Source organism: Stegodyphus dumicola, chromosome 3 (assembly GCF_044657685.1).
Source record: "Stegodyphus dumicola isolate Sdum_Otavi_A_Nest chromosome 3, ASM4465768v1".
In the NCBI taxonomy this organism is placed as follows: Eukaryota; Metazoa; Arthropoda; class Arachnida; order Araneae; family Eresidae; genus Stegodyphus; species Stegodyphus dumicola.
The window spans coordinates 159,400,126-159,418,372 of NC_140770.1; the positions used below are offsets into that span (position 1 = coordinate 159,400,126).

Sequence of the window (18,247 nt, forward strand, 5' to 3'; positions counted from 1 at the left end):
TAGGGTCAAGATTAGTTAATCAAGAACAATTATTATAATTGTTGATTACCGCTATGCGGCCAAGAAACAGATCATTTCAAGCGTCAAATTCAAACTAAACTAAAAGATATATGTGAATAAATAAACATTTAATATACTACATTCTTTTTCTCTGCCGCCAGTCACGTGACCTAGTCGGTGACAGACGATAAATAACATGGACTTTATAAGAAATGGACTAACCCAGTGGGCGGGGCGCGCGTCACCGACATGTCGGCAAGAAAGAGTAGGGACGATCTAGTTTACTTTAACACTGAAACCTATGGCGTTTGTATCACATAACTCTTTTTAATTATCACATGTGATACGCTGTATAGTGATGAGATTGCGAAAGCCACAGCTTTTTCCAAATAGGATTTAATATATCTCATTCAAGCACTTTTTACTGCATTTCGCGCATTTTTTTTTTTTTTTTTTTTTTTTTTGTTTTTGTTTTTGTAATTCTTGTATAAACATCTTTATTTTGGTAAAACGGTAAAAACTCTAAGCACAAAATTTATGAACGTAATTTTGCGTAAAAATAAAGTAAAATTAAGTAAGATTGATAGTACGCGATGCTTTGAAATAAATAAGGTAAAATTAAACGAAATCTGATAATTTTTTTTTGAAATTTAATGAACATTTTTAGGCAGTGATTTTCTAAACTATAATAATATTACAAAACGATCATATTTATTTGATTATATGATCGTTAAATTATTAACATAAAAGGGATTAATTATTTTAATAATTCATAAAATTCGGAGCATAAAATTTTCTGAGCGTAATGAAGGGGGAAAAAAAAAGATAAAATAAAATCTAGAAGCACTCTTTTTTTTTGAGTTTTGTGTGTTACCTATATTTATTGAATATCATGTTCTTCGTCCGTAAACCACATACATTTGAAAACAGCATATCTTTAGAATTTCCGCACTGGAGATAAAACTGTTATTTTCCGTACAGTGCTTGATCTGAACTCGTTGAGTTTGTTAACCAAAATTCGTTAAAGTTTTACAAAATATGAAATAGATTAAAATAAATTCGAAATTCGGCCGTCCACATGCCTTTGTTCGGGTGGAGGATTATATTATTCAAAATTTGATGACTCTAGATACTGTCCTTTTTGTCACAGTGTGAGAAACATACGTGTATTCATGCAGATTCTTCATTATTTAATCTCTTTACATATAATACACGGCGACAATATTTGGTAACTACAATTTGCAAGGAGACACGGACATTTATAGTAAAACAGCGCAAAATGCCGCTTCGAAACTAACAGCCTTTCTAGTCTACCGCCCCTTTGGGCTAATAAATTAAATTAACAGTAAATAAAAAAAATCTTATGCAAACCTAAAAATAAATTTAAAAAATAATCACTATAAAATACAAGCAAAATTAATTATTACGGTTAAATACAATTTTAATATTAGAATTAAATGTATAAAAATTTTTAAGGAGTCAAAAGTCTTTATCACTATAATGTATTATGAAATATAATTGAAATAAAATTCCTTTATAGAAATTGTGCTATAATACTCATCTATAATTTTAAAAAAGCAGCACAATTTAAAATTTTAAACAAAACTTTCAAAAATCCGGTTTTAAATATTTTAGTATTTTTTACTTATTTACACCAATAAAAAGCATCAAAATTGCAAGAGAAAATTGCTTGTTTGAAATTTTTTATTAGTTCAGATTTAAAATATTATTTTCTAAAAGAAGTTGTTACTAATTTCCTTACAGCATAGGAAAAGCTAAAAAATATCCAGTCCTGAAAGCATGCAGTAGCTTTATAATTATTTGGAACGTAAATTATGCTTGATAAATATGCTAAATTTTTAAAAATCAATCTCAATTTCAAAAATAAAAATATATAGAAATTCTAATTTGTGAAATGAGGGGCTAGAACCAGCTTTTTCTTGACAAATTATACACGCTGCAATAGGCAACCAATGTTAAATTTCTGCAAGTCGTCCCTACTCCTCCGGATGTGATCAAGGTGACAGCCAGCAACGCGTCAGACGAGGGAGAAAACCCGTTTGGGTTAGTGTATTTCTTATAAATAAATTAAAATTTTAAACATATATGTTATAAACTGATGTTATAATACGTGTATGTATAAAATTTCTTGTTGAAAACACAAAAACTTAAAAAACTAATTTTTAAAGTCCGCCGTCCCCTTAAGAATACGTCTTGCCATTATATACGCTCACCATCTCCTGTCCTCTAAAAATAAATTAGGCAGAAGTTCGAGTGGATGCTTCATACTTAAAAAAAATAATGTAAATAGATTCAAGAATAGATCAGTAGTAAAGTTTTTTTTTTTTTTTTTTTTTTTTTTTTTTTTTTTTGTGTGTGTGTGTGTGTGTGTGTGTGTGTGAGTGTGTTCAATATTTCGTCTGCAGTTTGTTTAGCAGGATCGTGACCGATGGACTCGTGTCTCGTGATCGTACGTAATTTGTGTGTATTGGGTATGAATGGAACACTCAAGAACTGGAAAAAATGGAAAAATGGTGGGGAAATCTGTATTGTGTCATTAGCAATATGTCACTCAATCAGGAAAGTGAATTTAGTAACTGCTAAGAAAAAGAAATAATACATGAGAAACCAAAACTAAAACATATTTTTCCGACCAAAATCAAAATTATGTTTTAGTTTTGGTTTCATCAACAGATGGCGCCACTTGCTTATTCCTGTCCAGACTTTCTTATCTTATCTAGTCATTATTTCCTATCTTGTTCATTTGCGGTTTTGCAGCTGAGAATGGTGGTTCGGTAAAACCATCGAAACTAGTCCTGCAAAAATTTTGAAAATATAACGCTGATTTTTGTTGTTTGACTTCTGAATTAGCATTTATTCGGGGTGCTATTATGTCTTAATAACATATCAACGTTTTTCCATATTTCGATTTTGCGACTCAAATGATGCCTAGATATTAAATTGTTATTGTTAGTGAGAAATTTATATGGAAATTTAAAAAAAAAATATTTTGGAGTATTTTTTTTTCAGTTTGCGCCAAGAATAATTCACTTGGCAATCTTCTTAAAATATGAAAACCTATTTCCTTTTCCCTTCCATTATGCAGGAGAGGGAAAAAGTCACATCATTCCTACTTTCAAATAATTTTAACAAAGTGCCTAAACCATATTTGATGTTTTATCGCTTTCAACAAATATGCCAAATTTCAAAACGCGCCAATCTATAAATTCACGTATACTTTCGGAAATTTTGAATAAAAATCTCTAATTTCTTACAGATATGCTTAGAAATACGACTACTTTAAGATGATGGTAAAAATTCTATAGATTATAGTTAAAAAGTTTTTTTCGAAAAATTTACAAAAATTATTTAAAAGTACAAATTTTAAAAATAAATCATAAAAAAGGGGCGAATTTTATTTGAAATGAAACTAAATTTCGAAAAGTGAAAGGAAGAATCAAATAAGTATAATAAAAAAGAGAGATTAATAAATATATACCAAACTCAATTAACATGGAGGAGCTAAAATTTCGAGAGCTCATTTTTTAAAAACCGCTCTTACGATTTTTAAAAAACTTGGCAGTTTGGTATAATTTGAGCCGTAGAATCGAAAGATGGAAAAAAATTGGCTGTTATTTTAATTTGCTAGTAATAGGTTAAAAGAATATAGCATTTATGATAATTTTAAAATCAGTTTATTGCATTCTATGCGCGTAATGTATTTACATTATTTTAAGATTACTTGTTGACTGGGCACACATCGTAAATTGCATCATAAATTAATTTTTGTAATTCCATAGCATATTCTTCTTATTAAATTGTATTATAACATTGTTTTACTATAACAATTCTTCAATATAACACAGAGTAATCTTGAGTACACTGCAGTTAATGAATTAAAATCTAATTCAGTAAATTCTGATGTACAATATGTTGTTTTCCTCATCAGTATGCGGAAGATAAAGACAACAAAGATGTACCAGAACGTGGCGTTTGGGCCAAGAGCATACAAAGCCTTTTACTCTGCATTTCAATGTCAGTAGGATTAGGAAACGTGTGGAGATTTCCCAATGTTGCTTACAACAATGGTGGAGGTGAGTATTAAATTTTCATCCATGAATATATGAAACAAATTTCCATTTCCTGTTTCTCACCTCTAAATTTAGCTACCTCTAAGCTTAGTATATTTTCAGCAGAAATAAATATGAATATGTTGTTGAGTAGGCTCGTAACTAGAGATTTGAGGGTTCCGGGCCAGCAAATGATAATTAGGCTCGCCCTTCATTGTTTCTCTCAAAAACTTATGATTGATCATTTTGCACAGTCATCACGTTTTCTTACTTCCTTGTAAGAAGGAAGTATTATAACCGCGAAAAGTTTCAGGCATCATATTTCAACAATAATACCCATTTTGACCGCTATCGAATGCAATTTAAAGATGCTTTACGTGACATCTGTACGTAAGGACAGAAGAAAAGGCTCTTTCCCCCCCAAAAAAATAATAAAACTGATTTAAAATGACTTCTGAAGAGAATATTTCGTGGCGTCTGTATGTACGTATTTCGCATAACTCAAAAACGACTAGCCCCAGAACGTTGAAATTTTGCATACAGGACTGCTATAACATGTAGATGTGCAAATCGTATTTTGGTTACAATTGGCCACACTAAAAATGTATAAATATATGTATGCATATATATATATATATATATATATATATATATCCACTCTGTTTCCCGGCTCAGTGATCTCAATTAACTTACTCTTATATGTTTGTAAACTGTTTATTTTTTGCTTACAAAATGATCGAATTATGTTGTTCTTATCTTCCGGTAAATTTTTTATACCTTTCATAAATCTGCATGCAATAATTGTGGAGTTATCAACAATTTAAAAGCTGTTTAAGTGCAGCTAAGCCTGATTAATTTTACGATGGCGGACATGTTTGTTTATATTTTAAACTTGTCAAAATAGCGGGTTTGTTGCCAATCTAGAGAAACTAAGCTTCGCAACAACAAAGATAACGCCTTCTTTAATTATTGCGAATTAAATCATACTTAATCTATTCTGAAATTTATTCGAGGAAATATGTGTTTAAGATTTACTTCGTAATTTTTAATATCGTATCTTGAGTTTTTATGTATTTTGCCTTGTCGGGAAATGAGAACTGAATTAATTGAACGAGAAATATTGAATCGTCTGTGCAAAAACAAACTGTTTCTTTTTTGATTTGTTTCCTTAATTTCTTTTATACATTGTTTTAGATTTATTATAGTATTTGAATAGGACACATGGCAACGATTAGAGAATTCTTCAAATGATATAAATTTATATGCATTCTGAGTTATAATATGAACGAAATGTAACGTTGTTAAGTGAACCTAGCGCCAGAGTGTCACTATGGTAAACAAATATAGTGAATTTTAAAGAGTGCATTTCTTCTATTGTGGTTTATGTGCTATTGACGAAGTAGATTTAATTCATTCCAATAAAATTTAAATGAAATGCAAGAAAAAATGCATATAATTCAATATTTTCCGTACAAGGAAGTCGTGGTGCACACATCAGCTTTTTTTTATTAAAAAGGAGTAAAAAATTAGCAATGCCCTCGCCGCGATTCGAAGCTAGACTTCTCGAATACGCGTCAAATGTGCTACCGTTACACCACGAAGACGTGCTAGAAGAAGTAAGAAAATACTTTATAATTTTACTAATAATTTGAAAGGTTCTTCTGTAACTGAAACTCAACTGACCTGCCTTATGATCATATTGATCATACTGATCTACAATATGGACCCCAACCGATCTACAATATGGACTCTTAAAAAAAAAAATGTTATCAAAAACCGAGCATCACATAAGAACATACTGAAGAAGGTTGAAATAACCTTTCTATTTTGTCTGTAATTGAGCAGAACAGACACGGTTTCTGCTAGAGATGAAGCTTTACTTCTTGTGAGCATTTAATAAACATAACAAAAATTAAATTCAAATATAGATAATAGCGTCTAAGATTACGCATAAAACATATTACTTCGGCTAGCTCAAAATGTTTTTGGGGTCTTTTAAAGCATCGTCTAGCAAGACATGAGACTTAAAAATCATAATAACCGATTAATTAACAATAAATTTCTTACAAATTAAGGTAGCTTTGTACATTTTCATCCAATTAATTTTTTATGAAATGAAAACGTCTTTTTTATAAACGCCTCTTTGATCTATTCAATTACATGCTATTTTTGATTCATGTTGAATCCGATTAAGTCAATAAGAATAGGATATCCGAAGCTATTTGACGTCATGCAGCGTATATGAAACTTAGGCTGTATAATTAACGTAAAATGTTTATTAGCAAATTATACATCATACTTTATTTTTCAAATCTGAATTACAAAAACCTATTTTCTAACCGTTAAGAAAGCAAAATCATTAAGTACTTTATCAATGTTTGGACTCGGTTTTCTCATAAATGGTTTATCACTAATCAGATTGTTGCCACCAAATAATATCGCTTTGTATTATATTTAAAGAAATTAAATAATGAAGAATATTCATGAATATATGCATGTATGCATGGAAGAAACCACGGTACCTAGGACCATCCAATTTTTAGTAACTTAGTCCTCCACCTAAAAATAGGAACCTGGGAACCAGGAAGCACGAAATACCGAATTTTGTTTATTATCTATTTCATATTTTGTAAAACTTCAAAGAATTTTTTAACGATTTCAAAGTGAGAAGTGGCAACACCCTACGGGAAAAAAAATTATCTCCAGCCAACGAGACTGTCTATCCAAAATTCTAAAGATGTCTTTTTACTTCCTTGTACGAAGTAAAAAGGAAGTATTGTAATCGCGAAAAGTTTCAGGCAGCATATTTCAACGAAAATATCCAGTTTGACCGCTATCGAATGCAATTTAACGATGTTTTTGTATGATATCTGTACGTAAGGAAAGAATAAAATACTCTTTTCCTCCAAAAAATTATAAAACTGCTTTAAAATGAATTCTGAAGAGAATTTTTCGTGGCGTCTGTACGAACGCATGTACGTACGTACGTACGTATCTCGCTTAACTCAAAAACGAGTAGCCTCAGAACGTTGAAATTTTGTATATAGGACTACTATAACATGCAGATTTGCCCCTCGTATTTTGGTTGCAATCGGCCGCACCAAACGTATATAAATATATTTACATAAATATCTGCTCTGTTACCCAGCTCAGTGATCTCAGTTTCTTTACTCTTATATGTTTGTAAATTGTACATTTTTTGCTTTAAAAATGATTGAATTATGTTGTTCTTATTTTCCGGTTAAGGATTTTATGCCTTTAGTATATCTGTATGCAATATTTTTAGAATTATCAACAATTTTAAAGTTCTTTAAGTGCCACTAAGCCTAATAATTTTTTTGATGGCGGCCATTGCTTGTTTACATTTGAAACAGCAGGATAGTGGATTTGTTCCCAATCTAGAGATACTTAGCTTCGCAACAACAAAGATGACGCCTTCATTCATTATTGCTAATTAAATCATGCTTAATCCTTTCTGGAATTTTTTTCGAGGAAATAAGTGTTTAAGATTCACTTTGTAATTTTTAATACAGATATTTTGAGTTTTTATGTATTTTTGCCTTGTCGCGAAGTGAGAACGGAATTAATTGAATGAGAAATACTCAATCGTCTGTGAAAAACCGTTTCTTTTTTGATTTGTTTGCTTAATTTCTTTTATACATCGTTCAAGCTTTATTATAGTATTTGAATAGAACATGTGGCAACGATTAGATAATTCTTGAAATGATATCAATTTTGTTCATTTTGAGTTATAATATGAACGAAATATAATACGGGTAAGTGAACCTAGCGCCAGAGTGTCGCTATGGTAAACAAATAGAGTGAATTTTAAAGAGTGCATTTCTTCTATTGTGGTTTATGCGCTATTGACGAAGTAGATTTAATTCAATCCAATTAGTTTAAAGGAAATGCAAAAAAAAAAAATGCATATAATTTAATATTCTGTACAAGGAAGTCATGTGGTGTACATATCAGATTTTTTTTTTTATTTTCTGTAGATGTCTAAAGATGTCGCTATGTTTCCCGCATTGCAAATGTTAAATTTCATTTATTTATTTAATTTGCTATAATAAGCATTTGATAGAAATTTAATTTCTAGATTATGTAAACTGAACTCTATTGTACGGCTATGCATTTTGCTTTGAATAACAAGCATTAAAACATACACTGCGGGAAATGATAGAGCGTATTTCTTCAGGAATGTTTGCTTCGGGTGGTAAAAAGTAATTAAACAGCCAACCAGAGTGGTAAGTAAATAAAAGTATAGTTATTAATGTTTACCAGAAAGATAGACGCAAAATATTAAAACAAGTTGACTTACTTGACTTACTTTACCTAGGCAGTGAAAATATTCTTCAAATTGTAACGGGAAAACTAAGTAAATTTTGACCGAGGATCAAAATTTACTTCTGAAATGACCAAAAAAAAAAAAAAAAAAGTGTCGCAAAGTCTTTATACTCAGTAAAGAATATTGCAAAGCGAAAGGTTTCTACGAAAAGCATTGTGCTGTAAAAGAAATGACTTGCCAAAATCGAGCGTTCTTCTTTTGTACAATATGAATCTGACACAACACAATTCTAATACATAAATCGGTTTTGAGTAGAAGAGAGATTTCATTTTTTTCAACTTCCTAAATGTTATTGGCCTCCAATAACACTTCTTTCATTTTCATTGCATAGAAAAATTAGAATTTGGAGTTCTAAATTTTCAAAGTACTTTGAACTCTAGTCGTAAAATTAATATAGAAAAGTTATTGGATTTAAATTCTAGATATTGGGAATTCTAGCTTCTAAGCAGGGCAAAAACTAAGAACGTTATTAGTTTTTAAGTTTTTCGTTGATAATAAGTCCTAGATTTATAGTATTAATTTTATTAATTGATTATTCAATGCCTATAAACCGTTTTAATTTAATTTTAGTTATAAAAATAGATGTTAACATTCTATTTCGTCCCAAATGTAGACTTTTTGTATAAAGTTTTTTACTATATCAAAAACAAAAAAAAAAAAAAAAAAAAAAAAGGCCAAATTAAAATTTAAGAAAATCTGAAATTTTTTAGATTATATATTACGCCCAAAAGGACTTTTTTTTAACGTATTGTGTGTTACCTTTATTTATCAAATGGCATGTTCTTCGCATTTAAACCATAAAATTCAATTCAACAGCACATCCCAAAATAATTAAAAAAAAGAGCACATCTTTAGAATTTCCGATACACAGTCTCGAGCGCTGGAGATAAAATGTTTTTTCTTCGTACAGTGTTGCCATTGCTCGCTTTGAAATCGTTGAGTTTGTTAATCAAAAATTCTTTAAAGTTTTAAAAAATATGAAATAGAGAGTAAAACAAATTCCAAATTCCCATATATTCGACTGGAGGACTACGTTATTCAAAATTTGGTGTCTCTAGGTTTTTCACAGTGCGAGAAACATACATACACTCAGGCAGATTTTTCATTATTTAATTTCTTTAAATATGATGCAGGGTTCTAATATTTGGTGGCAACAAATTGAAAAGTGTGACGCCGTTTATAGTGAACTAACGCAAAATGCCAAAACAAAATTAATAGCCTTAAATAAAATTAGCAATTTTTAGCCCAAAGTGATAAAAATTGTTAACTTTTAAGACCTAGTTAAGCAAAATTTAAGTTCTTTTTTTATTTGTTTGAAATTAAATTAAATTAATTCTTTAAGCAAAGAAATATAATTTGAGCTTTCAATTTTGTCAAAAATTATGCTTTGTATTTTGTTTAAAGTGCTCGTTTAATTTGTAAAAACATTTATGTCTTTGGAAGCAGAAAACATTAAAAAAAAAAGAAAAAAAGAAAAGAAAAGAAAAATCAACTGTGGTCTGGCCGGTATTCGAACTCTGAATCTTCCATTTATTAGTTGGACGTGATAACCACTTATCCCACTGTAATAAAATTCTAGAATTTGGTATTCTTTGGTAGCATAAACTCCCTGCAGATGCAGCGCGAGTTATCAGTATGGCTGAAAAGAGCTGTAGAATCTTAAGAATGTTTAACGAATCTTTTTATTAAATTAAAATTAACCTATGCACATGTAGTGCTTGATAATAGTCCACCAAACAATTGTGGCGATGTAACTTAATGTAACAGTCAAATTTAAGCGAAGTCTATTAGGTAAAGACTATATAACTGATTGAACGCTAAGTTGGCTCAAACTTCTAATAACAATTTAAATAATTGTTATTGCTGGCATAACAATTTAAATGCCATCAAATATAATGCGAAGCCGAAGAATTAAATCTTATCAGAGCTGCTAAAGGTAGTAATATTGCTTTGAGAGGCAGAAACACCCCGCTCAGTCTTACAATCCTAAAAAACCTCACCTTAAATACACTTAAGCCTGATTTTCGTTCTGGTACTAAAATGGAAAAGAGAAGTGACAGTGAAGATCTAAATTATATGGTTGTTTAAAATAATAATATTAATCGTATAAAATATAGTTAAATGATAATTATTTTTTAGTTTAGCTGTGCCGCAGAACGTTCACATGTGAAGATAAGCCTCACATGTGAACTTTGATAGTGAATGGCTATCGAAGCAGTGATATTTTGTGTAAAGATGCCATCTGACCAATTTCTTTTTCGTCTCTGGATGAAAAGTAAGACAGGCGACGGGACGCTACTGCGTTTTGCTTCGCATGGCAGCTGTTCAAGAGAGGGGATAACTTTTAAGGTAATTTCTTTTATAAAAAGCATCACCTAGTCGATAGCGACGAACTATCGACGTTCACACCTAAGGTTTGTCCTCACACCCACGACAGCATGCATAGGGGATCTCCCCCCTGAAAGGGTAACTGAAGCGATCGAGCGCCATTATAGATCACCTTTAGACTTTTCAAAGCACAAAACATGAAATATCAGCTGCGCCGTCGTCGAGATTCAAACCTCAGATATCGTCTACTTGCTAAATATTCCTGTTAACCATTAGCCAATATAAAATTAGCAAAGCAACGATCTTATGATTGGAGTAGATTTAGTCAAGAACTGAACGGATTTTGAAGAAAACAGATACACTGCGGGGGGGGGGGAAGTTTGAAAAGTTTCAGATTTTAAATTACGACCAAAGGGCCGTTTTTTTAACATTTTGTCTGTTACCTTCATCACGTTCTACATCACGTTCAAATATCACGTTCTTTGCACTTAAACCATAAAATTCAATTCAAGAGCAATATCGCAAAATAGTTTTAAATTGAGCATAACTTTAGAATTTTCGATACAGAGTCTCGCGCTTTGTAAATAAAACTGTTTTTTCTGTACAACACTGCCATTGCTCGCTTTGAAATCCTTGAGTTCGTAAATTAAAAATTCGTTAAAGTTTTACAAAATAGGAAATCGATAATAAAATAAATTCCAATTTTCAAATTTGGGCTTCCACATGCCCATATTCGCAGTACGATTACGTCATTCAAAATTCGATGGCTCTATGCACCGTTGTTCCATCACAATGCGAGAAATACACATACATTTATGCAGATTTTTCATTATTTAATTTCTTCAAATATAATGCAGGACTCTAATATTTGGTGGCAACGGTTTGAAAAGCGAAACGGACATTTATAGTGAATCAACGCAAAATCACAAAAGTTCTTCACGGACAAAGGCCCTTTTGACTAAAAAAAAGGGGGAAGAACAGTTATATAACTTTCGATCTACTGGGCCAATCGACGAAATTCAAATTGCATTTTCGTGTAAACTTAGGATATATATTAGATTTATATAGAGTATCATTCTAACATAGGTATTTTGACATAAAATCGAACTTTTTCTCAAAAAAGGTACTAAAGTTTTGCCATTTTTCGATTCTACAATTTAAATTATGCCTAGATATTAAAATTTGTAATTTTTGGTGATAAATTTATGGAGAAATTTAAAAATTTATCTAGGCGATTTTTTTTCAGTTTGCGCCAAGAATATTTCACTTGGCGAGGTTCTTAAATTATAGCAACCTATTTTCCTTTCCTTTTTCTTCATTCTCCATGTGCGGGGGTAAAACGTCATCGGTTATATTTCAAATAATTTTAACAAACAACGTAAACTACATTTTTCTTATTATCGCTTATAATATATACGCCAAATTTCAAAACGAGCCAAAATGTAAATTCACGTATGTCTTACGAAATTATGAACAAAAATTCTAATTTTTTTCACGTGTGCTTAGAAATGCATCTTCTTTAAGATGAGGGTAAAACAATAAATTTTTTTTTAAAAAATTCATAAAAATTATTTAAAAATAAATCATCAAGCGTAAGAGAATTTGTTTGAAATGAACCTAAATTTCGAAAGATGAAAGAAAGAATCAAGAAATTGTAATAAAAAGAGATATAATAAATATATATCAGATTTAATTAACATTGAGGAGCTAAAATTTTGAGAGCTAATTTTTAAAAAAGTACTCTCGCGATTTTTATAAAACTTGGCAGTTTGACATAATTTGAGTCGTAAAATCGAAATATGGGAAAAAATTGGCATGTCAATTCAGAAAAGTTCGATTTTATGTCAAAATACCTATATTAGAAGAATGATATGTATAAATCTAATACATATCCTAAGTCGTGCTTCCGAGACATGAAGAATTCAAGTTGAATTTTGTCAATAGGGCCACTAGAGCGGGAGATATAGAACTGTCCTAATTTTAGTCAAAAGAGACTAAAAATAGGAAGTCCCTGAAGGACTTCCTATTTTTGTACCTGAATGATTATTGTTTTCGTTTTTCGATTTTGCGTTGAATCACTATAAATGTCCGTTTAACTTTTCAAACTGTTGCCACCCAATGTTAGAGTCCTGCATTATATTTGGAGAAATTAAATATTGAAAAATCTGCATCAATGTATGTCTATTTCTCGCATTGTGATGGAACAATGGTACATAGAACCATCGAATTTTGAATGACGTAATCCTACTGCGAATATGGGTATGAGAAAGAACAAATTTGAAATTTGTTTTATGATCGATTTCATATTTCGTAAAACTTGAGGGAATTTTTGAGTAACAAACTCAACGATTTACAAGCGAGCAATGGCAAAAACTCTACGGGGAAAAGAAAACCTTTTTATCTCCATCGCGCGGAACTGTGTATCGGGAATTCTATAGATATGCTCATTTTAGAATTATTTTGTGACATTGCTATTGAACTGAATTTTATGGTTTAAGTGCGAGGAACATGCTATTTAATAAATAAAGGTAACACACAAAACGTAAAAAAAAAAAAAAAAAAAAAAAACCGCCCATTTGGACGTAATTTAAAATCTAAAACCATTCAGCGTTTTTTTTTTTTTTTTTCTTTTTTTTTTTTTTTTTTTTTTTCCGGCGCAACGGTTGTATTTATTCTCTACGGCAGTGCAGTATCTCTAGATGGCGCTAGCTCTTTGTTCGCTTTACCGTCGTAGGGTATAAATATGACCGTTGCTCCCTTGCTTTCAGCAATCAGATTCAGGATTCTCGTCATGGACGAAGAAAGCGATGGTCGTAAGAGCTCAGAGCTCCTGCACGGCAACGATAACACTAATACGGCGCCGCCAGCTGGTATTTCTACCGCTGCCTCTTCTCAACTACGGATAAATACTGACATGGATACTACTGCTCCTCCACCTGCTTCTCCTTCAGCCATGGAATTATCAAAGAGTGCCATCCAAATCTATGCACTGAAAAATCGTCACACGGACTTGCTTTTCGTTATTCAGAGACTTCAGCGTTCTGATAATCCCGCCAAAGGCCTGATGATCAAACAGATGACTGACGAGGGTGAGAGAATTTTATTTTCACTTCACACTCTATGTACTAACCTCGGAGTTAACTTATTTACCCTCCCTGCCACAGAAGACGAATTCTTTAAAGAATGTCAGTCCAAATCTTCAAAACCTAATATTTCGGAACCCATCACTCCAAATTCTACTAAAACCACCCCTACTGAAAACACTAAAATCACACCTGAAACTCCAAAGTCTGATAATAAAAAACGTACTCGCCCTACTGATGCTGAAGGGTTTGTCATACCACCTAAACACTTAATAGCTAAAAAATCCCAAACCAAACATATCTCTACTGAAAATAATACTAACATAGCTACTACAAACTCTTTCAATGTTATCCAAACAAATACTGACAATACAGAACATACTACTCAGCAGCCGGCAGACACCCAAAAACCAAAAGTACAGGCATCTCCACCAATTTTTATCAAGCCTCGTGCTGATTGGTACTTTCTTCTAAACCAACTTAAACGTCACGCACCGACAGTCCAATCAAAACAGAACATTGACTTTCTCAAACTCAACACTTTAAATGAAACAGATTACCGGACTGTCGTTAGATTTTTAACTGACAATAACATAGAATTTAAATCACACACTCTTAAATCAGACAGACCACTTAAAATAGTTATTAGGGGATTACCCTCAAACACACCACTCAGTGTTGTGCAGATTGCGGTGGAAGTTCTCAGTTTCAAAATCCATAAAATCTCACAGCTCAAAAGATGGAAAACTAAGATGCCGATGCCCTTGTTCTACCTACAGATATACAATAGCCTGAAAGCAACTGAAATTTACAACATCACGGAACTACTGGGAACCGAAGTTGCTATGGAACATTTCAAAGGCCAGAAAGGCCCTTCACAGTGCTGGCGCTGTCAAGGGTTCTTTCACTCGTCCGAAGTGTGCACGCTCCCAAGACGCTGTGTGAAATGTGCTGGTCCACACCAAGCCAAAGACTGCCCGAAACCATTTGAAGAGCCGAACAAATGTGCAAACTGCTCCGGGAATCATGCGGCTAACTGGCGTTCCTGCCCAAGATTTCCTGGTTCAAAAAATAGATCAAATCCGAAACCTAGCACCAAACCCAGCCTGACCGCTGAAAAAACCAACGCAAACAATATTAATCTCAAAAACAACATCCAATTCCCAACACTGTCGGCTGCACCCACACCCAGTGCAAATAATATTCGCCCTGGAGTTTTTTTCTCCGCTGCCCTTACGGGTATGCAACAGACTGCACCCCAAATTATTCCAAATTTATCGGTCCCCTTAGGAGCTAATTCGACGCTAAATTGCACCGAAATCCTTTTGGCAATTATTCAAATTTCAAACCAGCCTGGTATTGACCAGAGCAGACTTCTTTTGGCATTCAAAAACGCCTTACCGCAGCTCAGAGTGGCTCCATCTGGTGCTGACGCGGCATACTACATCTTTGAGAGTTATATTACTCTCCAATTCTCTGATATCCCCAGTCAGTAAAATTCAATACTTTGAAAGGATTGAAAAACTTAAAACTATGCACCTGGAATGCAAATCGCATCCTATCCAAATTCCATGAGTTTAGAGACTATGTAGAAGAGAAAGATTTTGATATTATTTTTGTCCAAGAGACCAAACTCCAGCCAGGGAGAGCTCCCAAGCTTGCAAATTATGCATTATATAAAAATGACAGACAAGCTTCTAATACTCGTGATGTTTATCATGGTGGCACTTGTGTCTATATTAAAAATTCAATACCTCACAAAAGAATTGACACTCCGAGTATGAGTAAATTCGAGGCAACAATCATTGAAATTTTCATTCAAAATTCGCCCTCCCTTGTAATGATCTCTGCCTATCTTCCACCAGGTGGAAATTTACCTGTAGTAGATTTTAACAAATTGCTCACCTTATCCAATAATCTAATCATAGCTGGTGATTTAAATTGTCACCATCAGCATTGGCGTTGTCACAGATCAAACCCTGCTGGTCGTGGCCTTCTAAAATGGGCTCAGTGCGCCCAAATTAAAATTATTGCGCCGGATTCGCCCACTAGATATGGTTCACGGGGTGCCCCTTCATTCATTGATTTAGCACTCTTTCGAAATATCCCTTTTGGATACCACGTGACTGTTGAAAACTGTTTATCTTCAGATCACAACCCCGTGATCATAGACCTTAACTGTACTATTTTTAATCAAAATTCTCCGGCACTCGTCTCTACAAACTGGGACAATTTTTGTTTCAAACTTAAAAGTAAAAATTTGCCCTCCCTTGAAATTAAATCCAGCCATGATATAGACTCGGCAGTTGATCAATTAACGACCATCTTAACAGATACTTATAAGGAAGTATCAAAACCCACTCTCAGACCCAATTTTCGTAAATTACCTCAAGAAATTAAACTCAAAATTAAAGAAAAGAATAAAGTACGGAGACTTTGGCAAAGATATAGGAATCCTGATTTAAAAATTCAACTTCGTACTCTCCAAAATGAGGTCAAGGCATCATGTGACCATTTCTTTCAATCACAATACACAAATTACATTCAGTCCTTAACGACCAATGATAACAGTCTTTGGCGCGCATCTGCCCGCCTACGCAAACACAAATCTCACATTCCATCCTTAGCTACGGACGCAGTGGTGGCTCACACAGACGCTGAGAAATCCGAACTAATTGCGGATTCTCTTCAAACACAATTTACACCACATAATGAAGGAATTTTTGCGAATAACGCAAATTCTTTCCCACAAGATGTTGAACGCTTTCTTTCCTCTCCTTTTGCGAGAGAAATTCAGTACACTTCCATGAGTGAGGTAAATGAATATATTACCAAGCTCAAACCCAAAAAAGCCCCTGGTATGGACTCTATTTCTAATCGTATGATTAAAAATTTACCCACCAGTTATCTATTTTTCCAAGTAATGCTAATTAATTTTATGATACAGCATTGCTATTTTCCTCAAAGCTGGAAACAAGCACTCATTGTGCCTATTCCAAAACCAGGCCAAAGCCTCTCAAATCTTCAAAATTATAGACCTATCAGCCTCCTATCCTCGTTATCAAAGATATACGAATTTGTGTTACTTAAACGCCTGAATGATATTCTCCGAAATCACAACGTTCTAATTGATGAACGATTTGGATTTCGAGCAAAACACTGCACTACGCACCAGCTGCTGAGGACAGTGGAGTTCATTCACGAAGGGTTTCGTAACAATATGCTTACTGGCGCTTTATTTCTTGACATAGCCAAAGCATTTGATAGGACTTGGCATATAGGAATTATTATCAAGCTCATACGACTTGACGTTTCGGCCCATTTAATTCACATAATTAACTCGTACCTCAATAATAGATCTTTTTCTGTACGAGTTAATTCTTTCATTTCGGCACCCCGTCCTATACAAAGCGGCGTCCCCCAAGGGTCACTTTTAGGCCCAATTTTGTTCAACATTTTCATAAATGACATACCAAAATCACCTAGTATCACTCTTGCACTTTATGCAGATGATACGGCCATCCTAGCCCAACACAAACGCCTTGAAAACTTGGTCCAAATCATTCAGAGATATCTCTCTAGCCTTGAGCACTGGCTCATCACTTGGAAAATAAAAATTAATGTTGCTAAATGTGCTGCTATGATCTTCAAACGTAGCCCCCTCCCGTACCCTTCCATTAATATTAAGTTCTTTGATGACTATGTTCCCTGGTCAAACTCTTACAAGTACCTAGGAGTTGTACTTGATTCAAAATTACTCTGGCGCCTTCACATTGAAAATGTTCTCAACAAAGCGAAAGGTGCTAGAGCCCAACTTTACCCCTTATTAGCTCGAAAGAGCCATCTGTCAATTAAAAACAAAATTCTTCTCTATACATCAATTATAAGACCTGTCTTTATGTATGCATGTACAATCTGGGGTACTGCTGCAAAAACTCATGTGAAAAAACTTTAATCTTTTCAAAGTAAAACTTTACGTATGGGCCTAAACGCAGCCTGGTACGTCCGTACAGATGTGATTCATTCGGACCTTAACATTAAACCTGTTGATTATCTTATCAAAAAACATAGTCAAAATTTATTCCTTAAAATTGAACAGATTGATAATCGAGCACTTCAACAGATGTCAGCATACGATCCTACTATTCGCAGCTCACAGAAGAGACCGAGAGCCGTGATTGGCCGAGAGTTTGACATCTACCCGCCATCCAAAAGGGCTAGACACGCCCTCTCAACATCAGTTCCAGCCCCCGCGCCATGAAGGAAGGACGTCTCTTCAGCGAGCTGCCATATAATTGCTTATTCATCATCTACAACTGCAATCCAAGATCTTCAAGCAAAGTTATCAATCTGTTTACTTAAGAATCACATCTCCCGCAGATTCTAAAATCTGCCTAAGAATATTTTCATCGCGTTCC

At 33.2% G+C, this 18,247-nt stretch overlaps 1 protein-coding gene across 6 annotated transcripts in view; it reads left to right on the forward strand.

The window, feature by feature from the left end:
- Positions 1–18,247, forward strand: part of LOC118203579 (sodium-dependent nutrient amino acid transporter 1-like) — a 122,943-nt gene that overhangs the window by 12,232 nt on the left and 92,464 nt on the right. For 4 of the 6 annotated variants that reach the window (XM_035375863.2, XM_035375862.2, XM_085813555.1 and 1 more), the window contains 2 exons: positions 3,950–4,094; positions 13,515–13,835. In XM_035375863.2, the coding sequence (XP_035231754.1) occupies positions 3,950–4,094; positions 13,515–13,835 (466 nt within the window). The remainder of the gene's footprint in view (positions 1–3,949; positions 4,095–13,514; positions 13,836–18,247) is intronic. The other 2 variants (XM_035375864.2, XM_035375865.2) reach the window with 1 other exon arrangement.